The 14,741-nt window shown below is 39.6% G+C and overlaps 2 protein-coding genes across 3 annotated transcripts; one reads left to right on the top strand and one right to left on the bottom strand.

Annotated features, from left to right (window-relative positions):
• Nucleotides 1-6,257: 6,257 nt before the first annotated feature.
• LOC116935381 lies at nucleotides 6,258-9,519 on the bottom strand. Its single transcript, XM_045170829.1, has 2 exons — nucleotides 6,549-9,519; nucleotides 6,258-6,436 (listed from the first exon to the last, which is right to left on the bottom strand). The coding sequence occupies exons 1-2, from the start codon at nucleotides 9,115-9,117 to the stop codon at nucleotides 6,405-6,407; spliced, it is 2,601 nt and encodes an 866-aa protein (XP_045026764.1). The 5' UTR covers nucleotides 9,118-9,519; the 3' UTR covers nucleotides 6,258-6,404.
• A 421-nt stretch (nucleotides 9,520-9,940) lies between these two features.
• Nucleotides 9,941-12,421, top strand: LOC116935098 (uracil phosphoribosyltransferase homolog). Of its 2 annotated transcripts, none has more exons than XM_045170842.1 (9): nucleotides 9,941-10,280; nucleotides 10,364-10,545; nucleotides 10,611-10,787; nucleotides 10,856-10,946; nucleotides 11,170-11,212; nucleotides 11,275-11,424; nucleotides 11,505-11,649; nucleotides 12,143-12,273; nucleotides 12,328-12,421. In XM_045170842.1, the coding sequence occupies exons 3-9, from the start codon at nucleotides 10,709-10,711 to the stop codon at nucleotides 12,400-12,402; spliced, it is 714 nt and encodes a 237-aa protein (XP_045026777.1). In that variant the 5' UTR covers nucleotides 9,941-10,280; nucleotides 10,364-10,545; nucleotides 10,611-10,708; the 3' UTR covers nucleotides 12,403-12,421. The 2 variants fall into 2 exon arrangements, with proteins under 2 accessions (XP_045026777.1, XP_045026778.1); XM_045170843.1 differs by having other exon boundaries at nucleotides 9,953-10,280; nucleotides 11,505-11,592.
• The last annotated feature ends 2,320 nt before the right edge of the window (nucleotides 12,422-14,741 follow it).

The raw sequence follows: 14,741 nt of genomic DNA, 5'->3' as shown, positions 1-14,741 counted from the left end.
ATTGACGTACAACAGTTATTCACGGTCAAACATGGAGACGAGCCTCTGATTTTTCAGCGGAAAAACGCCCGTTTCCTGGAATTTTATAAACGGTTCTTAGGAATTTTGCCGCCTTTTTTCCACCGAATTTCTCCGGAACCCGGTTTTGGTCTGGCTGCAGCTCCTTTTTCTCCTCCTCCCTCCCCCTTGTCCCTCCCCCTTTCCTCCCCCTTATATTTCCTCCTCTTTTTTTTTGTAGCGTATTGTAAATTAATCGGGCATAAATCCGGTAATACCTTCGGTAATATTAAAATACTAAAGTATTTCAATATTTACACTCAGGGACAAGAAGTGCATAGCACTATACCTTCGTGTAAATTAAATCTAGAATTGTGAAAAAAAATGATGGTGAAAACGAGCCGCGTTCATCGGTGGCTATTGCAGGTGCGTGTGACGATCCGCTGCCGAGATTGGCGTGTATGTTTGTAAATTTTTCTTTCGTTTTCTTGGAAAACGGAGCAGTGAAGCGCTGGTTAATTACTTGACCCCCAGCTGACCTTCTTTCCTTCTTGTATTTTTTATATTTTTTAATCATGACGGGTTGGGCACCGTTCGATGCGTTGGCTCACGCTGATTCCGGCAGTATGAATGTCAGCGCTAGCAACGGTACCGTTCGGGAGTTATGATTTATTTTGCCCGTTCACACCAATTCCCCGACTCCCACAAGTGCCAGGCTCGTCTATCCCCTTGCGTCCAACCCCCATGGGATTTTTTGTATTAAAATATTTTTTCGGTCACGAATGATCACGAAACCGTTATCATTGGATGCGGCTCGTCGAGCTCGTTCCGATGGTGAAGGTCCCGCCGTGATCGGATACACCGTTCGGCCGCAAACTATTTTTAAAGCTCGAAAAATGATGATGGTCCTCTACCTGCCAATTCTAGGAATTCGACGTCAAAAGCGCAGCCGCGTTCGGAATTAATTTTCAAAAATTCATAGCGGTTGAACGGTGCGTCGGATCGCGAAAATTTTTCGACAGCTGCGATCGCGTGACTGCGCTCTATCCAGCGGTACCCGATGAGGAGCCGTGCGACCGCTCCTTCCGGTAGCTTACTTGGCTTGTTTCGGCATGTCTGATTTTCACGCGGATTTCACGGTCCAGCTGCTCCTGCCCGGCTTAATATGTCATTTTCCCATTCGTAGGGCGATCCGAGTTCACGTACAAAAGTTATTCACGGTCAAACATGGCGACAGTGCGCTAAAATTTCAGCGGAAAAAGGCCCGTTTCCCGGAATTTTGTAAACGGTTCTTAGGAATTTTGCCGCCTTTTTTCCGCCGAATTTCTCCGGAACCCGGTTTTGGTCTGGCTGCAGCTCCTTTCCCTCCTCGTCCCTCCCCCTTGTCCCTCCCCCTTGCCACCCCCTTATATTTCCTCCTCTTTTTTTTTCCTCATGTATGCTCATTTTTCGGCATAAATCCTGTAATACCTTCGGTAATATTAAAATACTAAAGTATTTCAATATTTACACTCAGGGACAAGACGTGCATAGCACTATACCTTCGTGTAAATTAAATGTAGAATTGTGAAACAAAATGATGGTGAAAACGAGCCGCGTTCATCAGTGGCTATTGCAGGTGCGTTCGACGATCCGCTGCTGAGATTGGCGTGTATGTTTGTAAATTTTTCTTTCGTTTTCTTGGAAAATGGAGCAGTGAGGCGCTGGTTAATTACTTGACCCCAAGCTGACCTTCTTTCCTTCTTGTATTTTTTATATTTTTTAATCATGACGGGTTGGGCACCATTCGATGCGTTGGCTCACGCTGATTCTGGCAGTATGAATGTCAGCGCTAGCAACGGTACCGTTCGGGAGTTATGATTTATTTTGCCCGTTCACACCAATTCCCCGACTCCCACAAGTGCCTGGCTCGTCTGTCCCATTGCGTCCAACCCCCATGGGATTTTTTCTATCAAAATATTTTTTCGGTCACGAATGATCACGAAACCGGTATCATTGGATGCGGCTCGTCGAGCTCGTTCCGATGGTGAAGGTCTTGCCGTGATATGATACACCGTTCGGCCGCAAACGATTTTTAAAGCTCGAAAAATGATGATGGGCCTCTAACTGCCAATTCTAGGAATTCGACGTCAAAAGCGCAGCCGCGTTCGGAATTAATTTTCAAAAATTCATTACGGCTGAATGGTGCGTCGGATCGCGAAAATTTTTCGACAGCTTCCATCGCGTGATTGCGCTCTATCCAGCGGTACCCGATGAGGAGCCGTGCGACCGCTCCTTCCGGTAGCTGACTCGGCCGGTTTCGGCATGTCTGATTTTCACGCGGATTTCACGGTCCAGCTGCTTCTGCCTGGCTTAATATGTCATTTTCCCATTCGTAGGGCGATCCGATTTGACGTACACAAGTTATTCACGGTCAAACATGGCGACAGTGCGCTAAAATTTCAGCGGAAAAAGGCCCGTTTCCCCGAATTTTATAAACGGTTCTTATGAATTTTGCCGCCTTTTTTCCGCCGAATTTCTCCGGAACCCGGTTTTGGTCTTGGTGCAGCTCCTTTCCCTCCTCGTCCCTCCCCCTTGTCCCTCCCCCTTGCCTCCCCCTTATCTTTCCTCCTCTTTTTTTCTGCCCGTATTGTAAATTAATCGGGAATAAATCCGGTAATACCTTCGGTAATATTAAAATACTAAAGTATTTCAATATTTACACTCAGGGACAAGACGTGCATAGCACTATACCTTCGTGTAAATTTAATCTAGATTTGTAAAAAAAAATGATGGTGAAAACGAGCCGCGTTCATCGGTGGCTATTGCAGGTGCGTGCGACGATCCGCTGCCGAGATTGGCGTGTATGTTTGTAAACTTTTCTTTGGTTTTCTTGGAAAATGGAGCAGTGAGGCACTGGTTAATTACTTGACATCCCGCTGACCTTCTTTCCTTCTTGTATTTTTTATATTTTTTAATCATGACGGGTTGGGCACCGTTCGATGCGTTGGCTCACGCTGATTCCGTCAGTATGAATGTCAGCGCTAGCAACGGTACCGTTCGGGAGTTATGATTTATTTTTCTCGTTCACACCAATTCCCCGACTCCCACAAGTGCCTGGCTCGTCTATCCCATTGCGTCCAACCCCCATGGGATTTTTTCTATCAAAATATTTTTTCGGTCACGAATGATCACGAAACCGGTGTCATTGGATGCGGCTCGTTGAGCTCGTTCCGATGGTGAAGGTCCCGCCGTGATCGGACACACCGTTCGGCCGCAAACGATTTTTAAAGCTCGAAAAATGATGATGGGCCTCTACCTGCCAATTCTAGGAATTCGACGTCAAAAGCGCAGCCGCGTTCGGAATTAATTTTCAAAAATTCATAGCGGCTGAACGGTGCGTCGGATCGCGAAAATTTTTCGACAGCTGCGATCGCGTGATTGCGCTCTATCCAGCGGTATCCGATGAGAAGCCGTGCGACCGCTCCTTTTGGTAGCTGACTCGGCCGGTTTCGGCATGTCCGATTTTCACGCGGATTTCACGGTCCAGCTGCTCCTGCCCGGCTTAATATGTCATTTTCCCATTCGTAGGGCGATCCGAGTTGACGTACACAAGTTATTCACGGTCAAACATGGCGACAGTGCGCTAAAATTTCAGCGGAAAAAGGCCCGTTTCCCCGAATTTTCTAAACGGTCCTTATGAATTTTGCCGCCTTTTTTCCGCCGAATTTCTCCGGAACCCGGTTTTGGTCTGGCTGCAGCTCCTTTCCCTCCTCGTCCCTCCCCCTTGTCCCTCCCCCTTGCCTCCCCCTTATCTTTCCTCCTCTTTTTTTTCCTCATGTATGCTTATTTTTCGGCATAAATCCGGTAATACCTTCGGTAATATTAAAATACTAAAGTATTTCAATATTTACACTCAGGGATAATTTTTTTACTGTTAACAGCATTTGAATTGGGAGACGAACATCTTTGAAAAGGATCTGTAAGCTAAGCAGACATTAAATTCCCTTTTTTAAGCTTCCTGCCTCCTTAATTTAATTGTTTCCTGTTAGGGAATATACGACACATTTTAAGTTACAAACTATGGCGATATTCTTGTCAAACATTGCGATGCATCGAACGAAACGTAGACTATTTATCTTAAGTTAACATTTTTCTTTGTTTCTATCCTTATATAATACAAATAACCGTCCCTAACCTGAACATGTTCTTAGAGACCTGTAAATAAGAATAGAAGTTTCGTAAATAAAATAAATGTTTTTAAATTTTCTGCTGATGAAAAAAATGGCATAAATAACAAAGCTTTGTTGACTTAACATGATAACTAAGCGCTTTCATATTTTCCCATCTTATTGCTCTAAACGAGAAAACATCGAAGACATCGCTCTTTGATTCCTTGAATTCTTTACAAAAAACTAAGAAGATGATATGGTGCCTTTCATTTGCTATTCCTACTATACGTACACCTACCCTCTGTTGTCCCAACAAATATTCCCAAACAGCATGTTCCAAATAATCCACAACTTCCCCTCCGCGAGAAAAAGAAAACAATTTTGAAAAACCCCCGAAAAAGTTCCCTGTTCTGCTTCAATATTCCACAGAAAAACCATCAGTGCTGGATGCCCTCAACGCACCGATTTTTTTTTGCCATGAAAATTTCCGGAAAAGCTAGAAAAAGGTACTTGGTTTAACAGCCAGAAGGCAAAAATCTTTTCGGACAAGATGTGTACAAATACGAAGCAACTTTATTTTTTTGCTTTTGTTTTTCTTACCTATTTGATAACTTTCATTACCAGACAATTCAAATGCTTTTTGCTTTTTCTACCTTTTCTCCCCAAAAACACAATAGAGCTGCGATGTGCAAGACTTCACTTTTTTTTACGTGAGACTTCGGCTCGGCCACGCGGCGATCGGGTAGCTTTTTGGCGATCGGGTAGGTAATTTTGATTTTCGGTGCGGATCTGACAGATCGCAGATCGTCCATTTTCTTACCCATGGGTAAACAGATCCAAGCCGGTTCCAAACAAAAAAAGGACCCAGATCCTAGAACCAGTTGCTGGACCCGGTTCTACGACCCGGTTCTAAGAAAAAGTTCCCAAACCCGGTTCTTAAAACCGGTTACACTGGTTTTTTTACCCGTTTACCCGACTTCTTTTAAGCTGCCATCTTAAAAAATGGCGGCAGATCTAACCGATCGCACCGAAGAACCGCACCGGAACCGATCTGTTTCTGGAGAACACGAACTGATCTCAACAGATAGATCATTTTTCGGATAGATCAGATCGGTTTGCCCAATCTCGGTCAATCGGGGCCGAGCCCCACGTGAGACTAAAAATGTTTTGGCAAACATGACACATGCATGGTGTCCAGTTTCCGTATTATTACCAGGACATTACTACCTTCTGGATAGAGTGGGGGTTTGATCCGCTAGATGACTCTTTAAGCGACATCCCGTCGAAAGATAGGAGACAGATGTAAATAAAGCATAAAACAGACAGGATATGGATACACTAGCAGACAAATAGAAAAAGCTATTTACGTATAAATGCACAACCGGGATTCTATGACTGCTCCTGGTGACCCCGAGAGCTACTGAAAGTCAAAAAAGATTCGCAGGGAAAAAAGGCCACCCTACTGGGCCATGTTAATAAAGTGGTCATTTCATTTCCCGGGGGTTTCCCTATTTTTTATAGGGGTTTTCTTGATTGGATCATTCATGACATTTGAATCCATATTTAAATTAGTTCGTCGCGTCTGCAAGCGCTAGCTGTTGCTAGGTTACCAGACAAGATGACGGCCTTTCATGACTTATCGTCCAAACGATAAGTTACGTTCTTCATAGGGCAAAAGTGACGGCGCAGCAATTCAAGACGTATCGTCTAGTAGTGCGCGACCATGTTGAGAAATTACTGATCCAAGCTGAGAATCTCAGCTACTTGATACGACCTTGGTCTCCTCGAGCAACAAGGTCTCTGAGACGGCGTCTTAATGTGCAGACGATAAACACGCCAAAGCTAATAACAGGCTGGTCGCAGACTATCTCGTCGATCCTTAGCGACGAATCGCACCGTCACTTTTTCTGCTGAGGAAAGTCGATTCTTATCGACTAGTCTATAAGAGTCGACTTATCCATTACAGTGTGCCTTTTTTATAGCTAGTTTGTAATGATTATTGTAGGCCTATTAAATCGCTTGAATCTAGGGTTTAAATATAAAAACGTTTGCAGAATACATTTATTTTAAATTCTTGTGTGTATTGTTAATGAACGCTTGATTTCAAAGTTGTGATTTAAGGTGTATTTTCTTCACGAGCAAGACTGAAGAGTGCGTTAATCATTACTGATTTTTGGTCATCGTCCAATTCCCATCCTTTTAGACCACGAAGAATTTTCGAAAAAATGTTCAGCATATCGGTTTTTTCGGCAGGATCTACATCAGATGGGTTTTCTTCAGGAAAAACACTGAAAAATACGGCAATCATTTTTGATTTTTGATCAACGTCCAATTCCAGTAGTGTAAGATCATAAAGAATATTCGAGAAAATGTTCAGCATGTCTGTGTTCTTGGCCTGACCTGGATAAGGTGTGTTTTCTTCACGAGCAACACTGGAGAGTACGTTAATCATTTCTGATTTTTGGTCAACGTCCAATGCCAGGGTTGTAAGATCATTGACAATATTCGAGAAAACGCTCAGCATGTTCATTTTATTGGCAGGGTCCGCACCAGGTGTGTTTTCTCCACGTGCAACACTAGACAGAACGTTAATCATTTCTGATTGTTTGTCAACGTCTAATTCCAGTGCTTTAAGATCATGAAGAATTTCCGAGAACATTTTCAGTATGTATGTTTTCTCGGCAGTGTCCGCATCAGGTGTATTTTCTTCACGAGCAAGACTGAATAGTGCGTTAATCATTGCTGATTTCTGGTCATCGCCCAATTCCAATCCTTTTAGACCATGAAGAATTTTCGAGAAAATGTTCAGCATGTCGGTTTTCTCGGCAGGATCTACATCAGACGGGTTTTCTTCAAGAGAAACACTGAAAAATACGGCAATCATTTTTGATTTTTGATCAACGTCCAATTCCAGTAGTGTAAGATCATAAAGAATATCCGAGAAAATGTTCAGCATGTCTGTTTTCTTGGCCTGACCTGGATAAGGTGTGTTTTGAGCAATACTGGAGAGTACGTTAATCATTTCTGATTTCTGGTCAACGTCCAATGCCATGGTTGTAAGATCATAAACAATATTCGAGAAAACGCTCAGCATGTTCATTTTCTTGGCAGGGTCCGCATCAGGTGTGTTTTCTCCAAGTGCAACACTGGACAGAACTTTAATCATTTCTGATTGTTTGTCAGCGTCCAATTCCAGTGCTTTAAGATCATGAAGAATTTTCGAGAACGTTTTCAGTATGTATGTTTTCTCGGCAGTGTCCGCATCAGGTGTATTTTTTTTACGAGAAAGACTGAAGTCTTTACGAGCAAGACTGAAGAGTACGTTAATCATTACTGATTTCTGGTCATCGCCCAATTCCAATCCTTTTAGACCATGAAGAATTTTCGAGAAAATGTTCAGCATGTCGGTTTTCTCGGCAGGATCTACATCAGATGGGTTTTCTTCAAGAGAAACACTGAAAAAAACGGCAATCATTTTTGATTTTTGATCAACGTCCAATTCCAGTAGTGTAAGATCATAAAGAATATTCGAGAAAATGTTCAGCATGTCTGTTTTCTTGGCCTGACCTGGATAAGGTGTGTTTTCTTCACGAACAACACTGGAGAGTACGTTAATCATTTCTGATTTTTGGTCAACGTCCAATGCCAGGGTTGTAAGATCATAAACAATATTCGAGAAAACGCTCAGCATGTTCATTTTCTTGGCAGGGTCCGCATCAGGTGTGTTTTCTCCACGTGCAACACTGAACAGAACGTTAATCATTCCTGAATTTTGGTCAACGTCCAATTCCAGTCCTTTAAGATCATGGAGAATTTCCGAGAAAATTTTCAGTGTGTCGGTTTCCTTGGCAGGATCTACATCAGGTGTGCTTTCTTCAGGAGAAACACTGAAAAGTACGGCAATCATTTTTGATTTTTGATCAACGTCCAATTCCAGTGGTTTAAGATCATAAAGAATATTCGTGAAAATGTTTAGCACGTTTGTTTCCTTGGCTGGAGATACTATCATAGAAAGTAGACTCTCCATTTGTGATCTTGTTTCATCTATGGCGTGGTAGTCAACGACTGCAGACAGAGAATTGGCGGCCTTCAGCTTTAACCCGATGCTTTTCTCCTCGTTAATGTCTTGAAGGATTGCTATCATTTTCGATTTGATTTTTGTTTCGGTTTCTTGTGAAGCTATTTTCAAGAGAAGTTTTAGCATTTTCCACTTGACGGCCTCATCAATGTTTTGCGAAACGATCTTTGACATGAGCTTCACCATTTTCAGTCTAATTGCCTTATCGTGCTCGGGCCGACCCATTATGTTTTCTAGGACCTGAAACATTTTCGGTTTGATATCCTGGTCAATTCCTTGCTCCGAAAGGAGTATCAAAAACTTGTTAAAGAAATCCCTTTCTTCTGCTGAATTTGTCTCGGAAGAAACAAAAGACGACAAGACACCTGTCATTTTCTTTTCGAGGTTGAAGTTTTTCGTAGACTCTATTTTCGCTTCTGTGTTGTGATAAGTGCCACGAGAAACCATAGATGACAGAAGGGCTACCATATTTTGGTCGTTTCCTGGAATGGTCTTTTGTAAAAGAAATACCGGTTCTATGTTGTTACTGTTGTCATCGTCGTTTTCCGAGAAACTAGTAAGAGAAATCTTCCTTTCTTGTGGTTTTCGAACGTAAATGTTGTCGGTATTTTTATCGTCAGGGTCGTAAATGTCTGATTTAGGGTGGGAAGCAATTTTTCCTTCTAGCAGAATACCTGATGAGCTTCCAGGAAAGGTAGGATGAGAAGCTGTAGACAGTTCTGGTGGTGACTGGACAATTGCAGAATAGCTGTTTTCTGTAGGACACTTAAGAGGTGGGCATGCTTCTTCCATGTTACTCAACATAACGATGAAGCCCACACACACTGTAATACTACAGACAACTGCAATAAGTGTGGACACTGCCAAGTAGCATGTTGTAAACTTAACCATTTTCAAGTTTGATCAGAAATTGTTTATTGCCTCTTTCGATTATGCCCCTTTATAAATAAATGCAACTTTTGAACCACGCAAGTGTAAAATCTTGAGGTTTTCTTGAATTTTTTTTCGAAAACTGCAAGTCACCTCTAAAGTTTTAGTTTTTTAGTTTATAATGTCTATAGTCACATTAAGTTCAATATGATTTTATTGAAATTTGCCTTAAATAATCTGAAAAAATATCAATTTCCCGATAGGGATTCTATCAAAATCACCTCATGTGTACTACGATGCCGATTTATCCAATATTTTTCAATAGATGGCGTTTGCTGCAATACGGATTTTAACACAGGTTTGAGGGTTATTTAGATGCGTGTTATACGTTTTCTCGTTTGTCGTGCTGCCGCTCCCTTACTAACGCTTTTGCAAAGCTGAAATAAAGGCTGACTGGTTGGTCATGTCTTTTGCGATTTTTGGGTCATTAGTTACGCAGGAAATAAAATTAAATTCAATTTAAGCCTTTTCCCGTCGTTAGATGGCGTTGCTTTTTTTAAGGCTTGATTTTGTGTTGCTAGGTGGCGTTTGGCTTGAAAATATGAAGAAAGCATTTCTTTCATTTAAATTTGGTACCTTCATTTTGTTCAATAATTTTTCGTTTAGTCGTCTAACTTTTTTTTAGTGACGTCATGTAATTTTGAATTTGAATTTTTGAACGTTCTATTTGGAACCTTCAAAACTGAAATTAGTAATACATTAATATTATTATTAACATCCATGCAAGAGTATTAACGAATCGATTGACCAAGATGAAAATGCTGAACTATTTAGCAATTCTAATAATACTGAACCTTCAGCAAAAGACTCCCTGTCATGTTGGGTTTGGAAACATTTCACGAAAATTAAGTCGAAGCCAGGGAAAGCAGTCTGCAAGCATTTAAAAAAAGTGATGGTAATTTTAATTTGAAATAGCCAGCAGTGTACGCTAGCGACATAGTGGCCGGTACGACAATACTTCAACGTTGAAAAATAGATATTTGGCGTGACGGGCCGCCACAGTAACATGTATAAAAACGCGCGCCAGAAAATTCCGATTAGCAACACTACCACCAAGCTGTGCATAACCTTGCAGACTTGCTCATTCTGTTTTATTGTTTGACAGACGTAAATTGGGCAGAAAGGTTAGAACTAAACACAGCAACACAATTTATTAGCTTAAAAAAAAGTTTTCAAAATTCCCGCAACTATTTCCACGCTAACACAGGAAACTACATTACGCAATCCCTTGACCGTATCTAAGCAAAGGAGCGTGTTTCTGATAACCAGAATGGATGCGTTTTTAAAAACTGGAAAGCTCTCCAATCAACCGAAGGAAAGTGGAGCATCCTCGGTTTCTGAGCCATTACAACGAAAACGAGGTTCCTTAATACCTTGGGTTGAAAAATAGTAAAACAAGTTTGGTTTCAAAGCTTGAAACGAACAGCTGTATGTAATGTGTATTTGTGCCATAGCCGTCCTAGAACAATCAATGAAGTTTCATACCAAGAGGAAGTAGTTGCTGTGCTTCAGAAATCTCTTCAAGGAGCTGATCTTCCTAATCTTCTGTTCTATGGCCCTCCTGGTACTGGTAAAACTAGCACAATATTGGCAGCTGCTAGAGAACTGTTTGGTGACATTTACAAGGAGAGGTTGTAACTGACGCCGGTGCATTACCGGCTTCAAAATTTTAAGAGTAAATCTATATTCATCTTACCAGGTACGGGAAATACTGTCATTAAAGCAGTTAGCGTTCGCGTTCTCAAGAGGAATGACCAGACATGTGAACTACAGACAATAATTCGTGAAAGGTGTTTTTGTTTATATATTTTTTAGTTACTCTAACTGTTTAGTTTTCATATGATATGATTGACTCTATGTGAACTAAAAATAGTTTTACACCTTGTTGCAGAATCAACAACTGGGCCACTTTTGTGTGCCAATACTGACAACTAATTTAAGAAGTGTTTCAATTCTGAAATTTTTTCAACCAACTAACAACTTATTCATGTTTTTGTTCCAACAATTTTATAGGAATACTAGTCGAAATGATTTCAAATTTTATGCTGACAGATTGGTATGCATAGCCTTTTCATTTAGATTTCTGGGCATTCTCATTTTTAAGATTTTTTTATCTAGATTCGTCTTGTTATAGAGGAAAGCTTAAACCAGCTTCCCTATTCACCTTGCACAGTTGTAACTCCTATAGGATTTCCATATGATGGTTTGCAATTTGAAAAGGGAAATTGTGGGGTGTCCATTGTCAGAAGTGGAGAAGCTATGGAACAGGTATGTATGTTCAAAAGCTTATGAAGACATCTTTCCTATTTGTTTATTTTCTATTTTAATAGTTTGTCTTTCATTAAAAGGGACTTAGGGATTGCTGTAGATCAATGAGAATTGGGAAAATTTTGATTGACTCAGATCATGATACCCATGAAGCTAAAGTTGTTTATGGTAAGTTTCCTGAAGACATTTCACAAAGAAAAGTTCTTCTTATGTATCCAATCATGAGTGAGTACATAAATATTAATGGTATCCCTACAGAGCAGTTCGACCTAAATTTTTCCACTCCGCCAACGTGCCCGTAGTACATATTCCGGCTAATATCATGGCATCGACTGACGTGATTGTAGTTTTACCGCACTTAGATACCGTGGCCAAAGCTTTATTATGTATTTACGAACATATTGCCGTATGGGGAAAGTTTTAGTCAAATATGCATTTAAAAGGCTTTCAAATCGACAATAAATATTTATTTACGCTTGTGTTTGTATAACTCTGGCCAAAGAATCGTGAGTCTCTTCTAGATTTTTGTATAATTTCCAACCATTTCATTAGTTCGGCCATACAAATACGTTTGAGAACTTAAACCATGTTTTACTAGTAAGATACTAGTAAAACAAGTAAGAACTAGTATTTGAAATTGGTGTTTGCATAATCCACTATACTGCCGTGCATTACCGGCTTTAAAATTTTAGGAGTAAATCTATATTCATCTTACCAGGTACGGGCAATACTGTCGTTAAAGCAGTTAGCGTTCTAAAGGATCATTCGGTGCTGGAGGAAAATATTGTCCTTGCTAACCTTTTCTGTACTCCTCCAGCAACCCAAACAATAGTAACAGCCTTTCCTCAGGTAAGTGTTGAGATACGTCTGAATTTGAACGAAAATGAATTTTTGTTCGTATAGATGAAAATCTTGACTTCTGAGATTCATCCAGTTGCACCTAATCACTTTGGACAGAAATACTTCGGAACTGATTAAATACAATTTAATAAACAAACTTGTATTGTTAGATTTATTCGTATAAGGTAAATGATCGGTATAGAAAGTAACAACTTTGAAGATTTTTTATGGTGTTTATTTTACAAACTCAACAGGGATGAGTGTTTATTACTTAACTATGAAAGTAATTTTTTAAAACATATCTGCTGTCCAGTAATCGTTTCAGTTCCTTTCTTTTTTGGGCACTTCGAACCAGACTTAAACGTGCTTTATAATCTGCTTTCCATGTTTTATAATGTTGTTTCTATGTAATCTTACCATTTAACAGCATGTTGCATTTTAGCAAAAGTAGAGTAAAATTTTAAACGAGAAAATCAGAAAATATCTGCATCCTCACACAACTAGAAATGCCAATCATTGAATATAGCGGAAAAATCGGGAAAAATTAGGGAAAGCCTTCTCTGAGAATATTTGGGCAAATATATTAGATTCAAATGCAATTAAATGTTTTTGCTGGAAAAAAAATAAAGGAAGAAAGAAAACAAAGTTGACCAAAGCATACATTTTTTTTACTTTCCTTGCTTTGCATGCAGTGAAATCAGGAAATTTTACAGAATAGGACATTGTCAATAGGTTCTAATTCTCGAACAGCTATTTTTAGAACAGTGATCAACATCTTTTTTTCCAATGAAATTCTAAAATATCTTTGTAGATTCCAGTCAACGGTGAAATTCGTTTCAGTTCTAGTGCACAAGAAATTTATGCTTTTCAGGTAGTAACACGAGCCTAAAAAAAGGGGGAGGGGGTAAAAACTGAAAGTGTGGGCGATCGGAGTCGTACCCCTTGAAACTATTTTTAGAATATTTCCAACATATCACATGCACTCATGCAGTTATCAAAAACCTGTATTTCAATTCTTAAAAAGTTACAAAAAATGAGAAAACAAACATTATCCTTGAAATATTATAATTGATTACAATATTTTCAGTAATTTTGACATCGCGTACAGTGATGAAGCTCATACATTCATTTATTTCATCAAATACCGAATATGTCTTCATCCATGACACAAATGGGGTATTCCTATAGGAAGTAAGTTAAGTTAAGTTAAGCGCTATAGCACTTAATCTACGACTGGTACAAAACAACGATTATTATGTATAAGTTATTCTGGAACAAGATCTGAATTAAAGCTATCTATGAAAACGTGATTAGTCGAAATTCAAATAACCGACGAAACAAATGTTAGAAAATTTAATAGTCTTGGGATCAGTCATTTCTGACTTATCCGTTCGATGTGCCGACAAGGAAAATTTGCATCACTAGAACAACAATTTTGCAAAAAAGACGATTTCGAAAGAAACTAAGATAAACGTCAGCAGGAATAGACATAACCCAGTAACGTAAAGTAATTTTTTTAATTGAATGCAGTTAAAAACATACATCACAAATATTACCGAATAACAAACACATTTGTACCAGATTTTAAAATAAAGATAATAAATAGATTCGTGTTTATGCTTGTATTCTATTTCTTTGATTACTTTACGGTGTCATCTCGTTTACCATGATCTTCTTTTACAGGATGGCAAGCGGGATTTTTCATTTAACGGTTCAATCGTAGAACTACATCTGATATAGCAGATTTCCGTTTCGAAGATTTTTTTTTTATCCCAGTGATTTTTTTTTCTTTGCTGTATTTTCGGTCAGGCGAAGGCAATTTATTATTTTTTAATTATATAACAAACGTCTGAAAGTTCCATGCCTTTTTTTATTTTACGAAAAGCGAGATAATCGGCATTAGGGACAATCCATTCAGAAACCTGGATTTCCTGTCTGAACAATATTTTCATTACGAGGTTCAATGATTGGTGATGATCTCCGATGATCATCAAACACCACCATATTGATAAGAATAGAAAAAGTAAGGGGCCAGAAAACATTCAATGAAAACGTAGATTTCAAACGACCAGGAATACAGAAAACATCTAATTACCTAGCAACAATTGAATATAGCATTGGACGAGAAGCTTAATAACTTTGTGACCCATAACACTATTAAGTAAGACAACTCGAATTTATTTGACTAGACTATGTTCAGTAAAAACCTGGAAACCTTTGCTCCAAATCAAAGTGAAAATTGGTTCCAGCTAACCAATTTGCTAATATCCCCATAGTGAGGAGTTTCTTGTTGCAGACTTACAGCTTGAACTTCCTTCATTACCTTTAAGAAAATTTCCTGCACAGCAGATATACATATATACATTTTGTGTATATACAGTATATATGATATAAATAATCCCGTCGTGACCCTCGGACTGCTCGAAGTTGTGGTGATGCAGCTTTAAGAAGTCGGAATGAGCTGCCGCGAGTTCATC

The sequence above is a fragment of the Daphnia magna genome, linkage group LG3 (assembly GCF_020631705.1).
Source record: "Daphnia magna isolate NIES linkage group LG3, ASM2063170v1.1, whole genome shotgun sequence".
NCBI lineage: Eukaryota > Metazoa > Arthropoda > Branchiopoda > Diplostraca > Daphniidae > Daphnia > Daphnia magna.
Note: the sequence above shows the minus strand (reverse complement) of the source record. Positions and strands in the feature narration are given on the sequence as shown.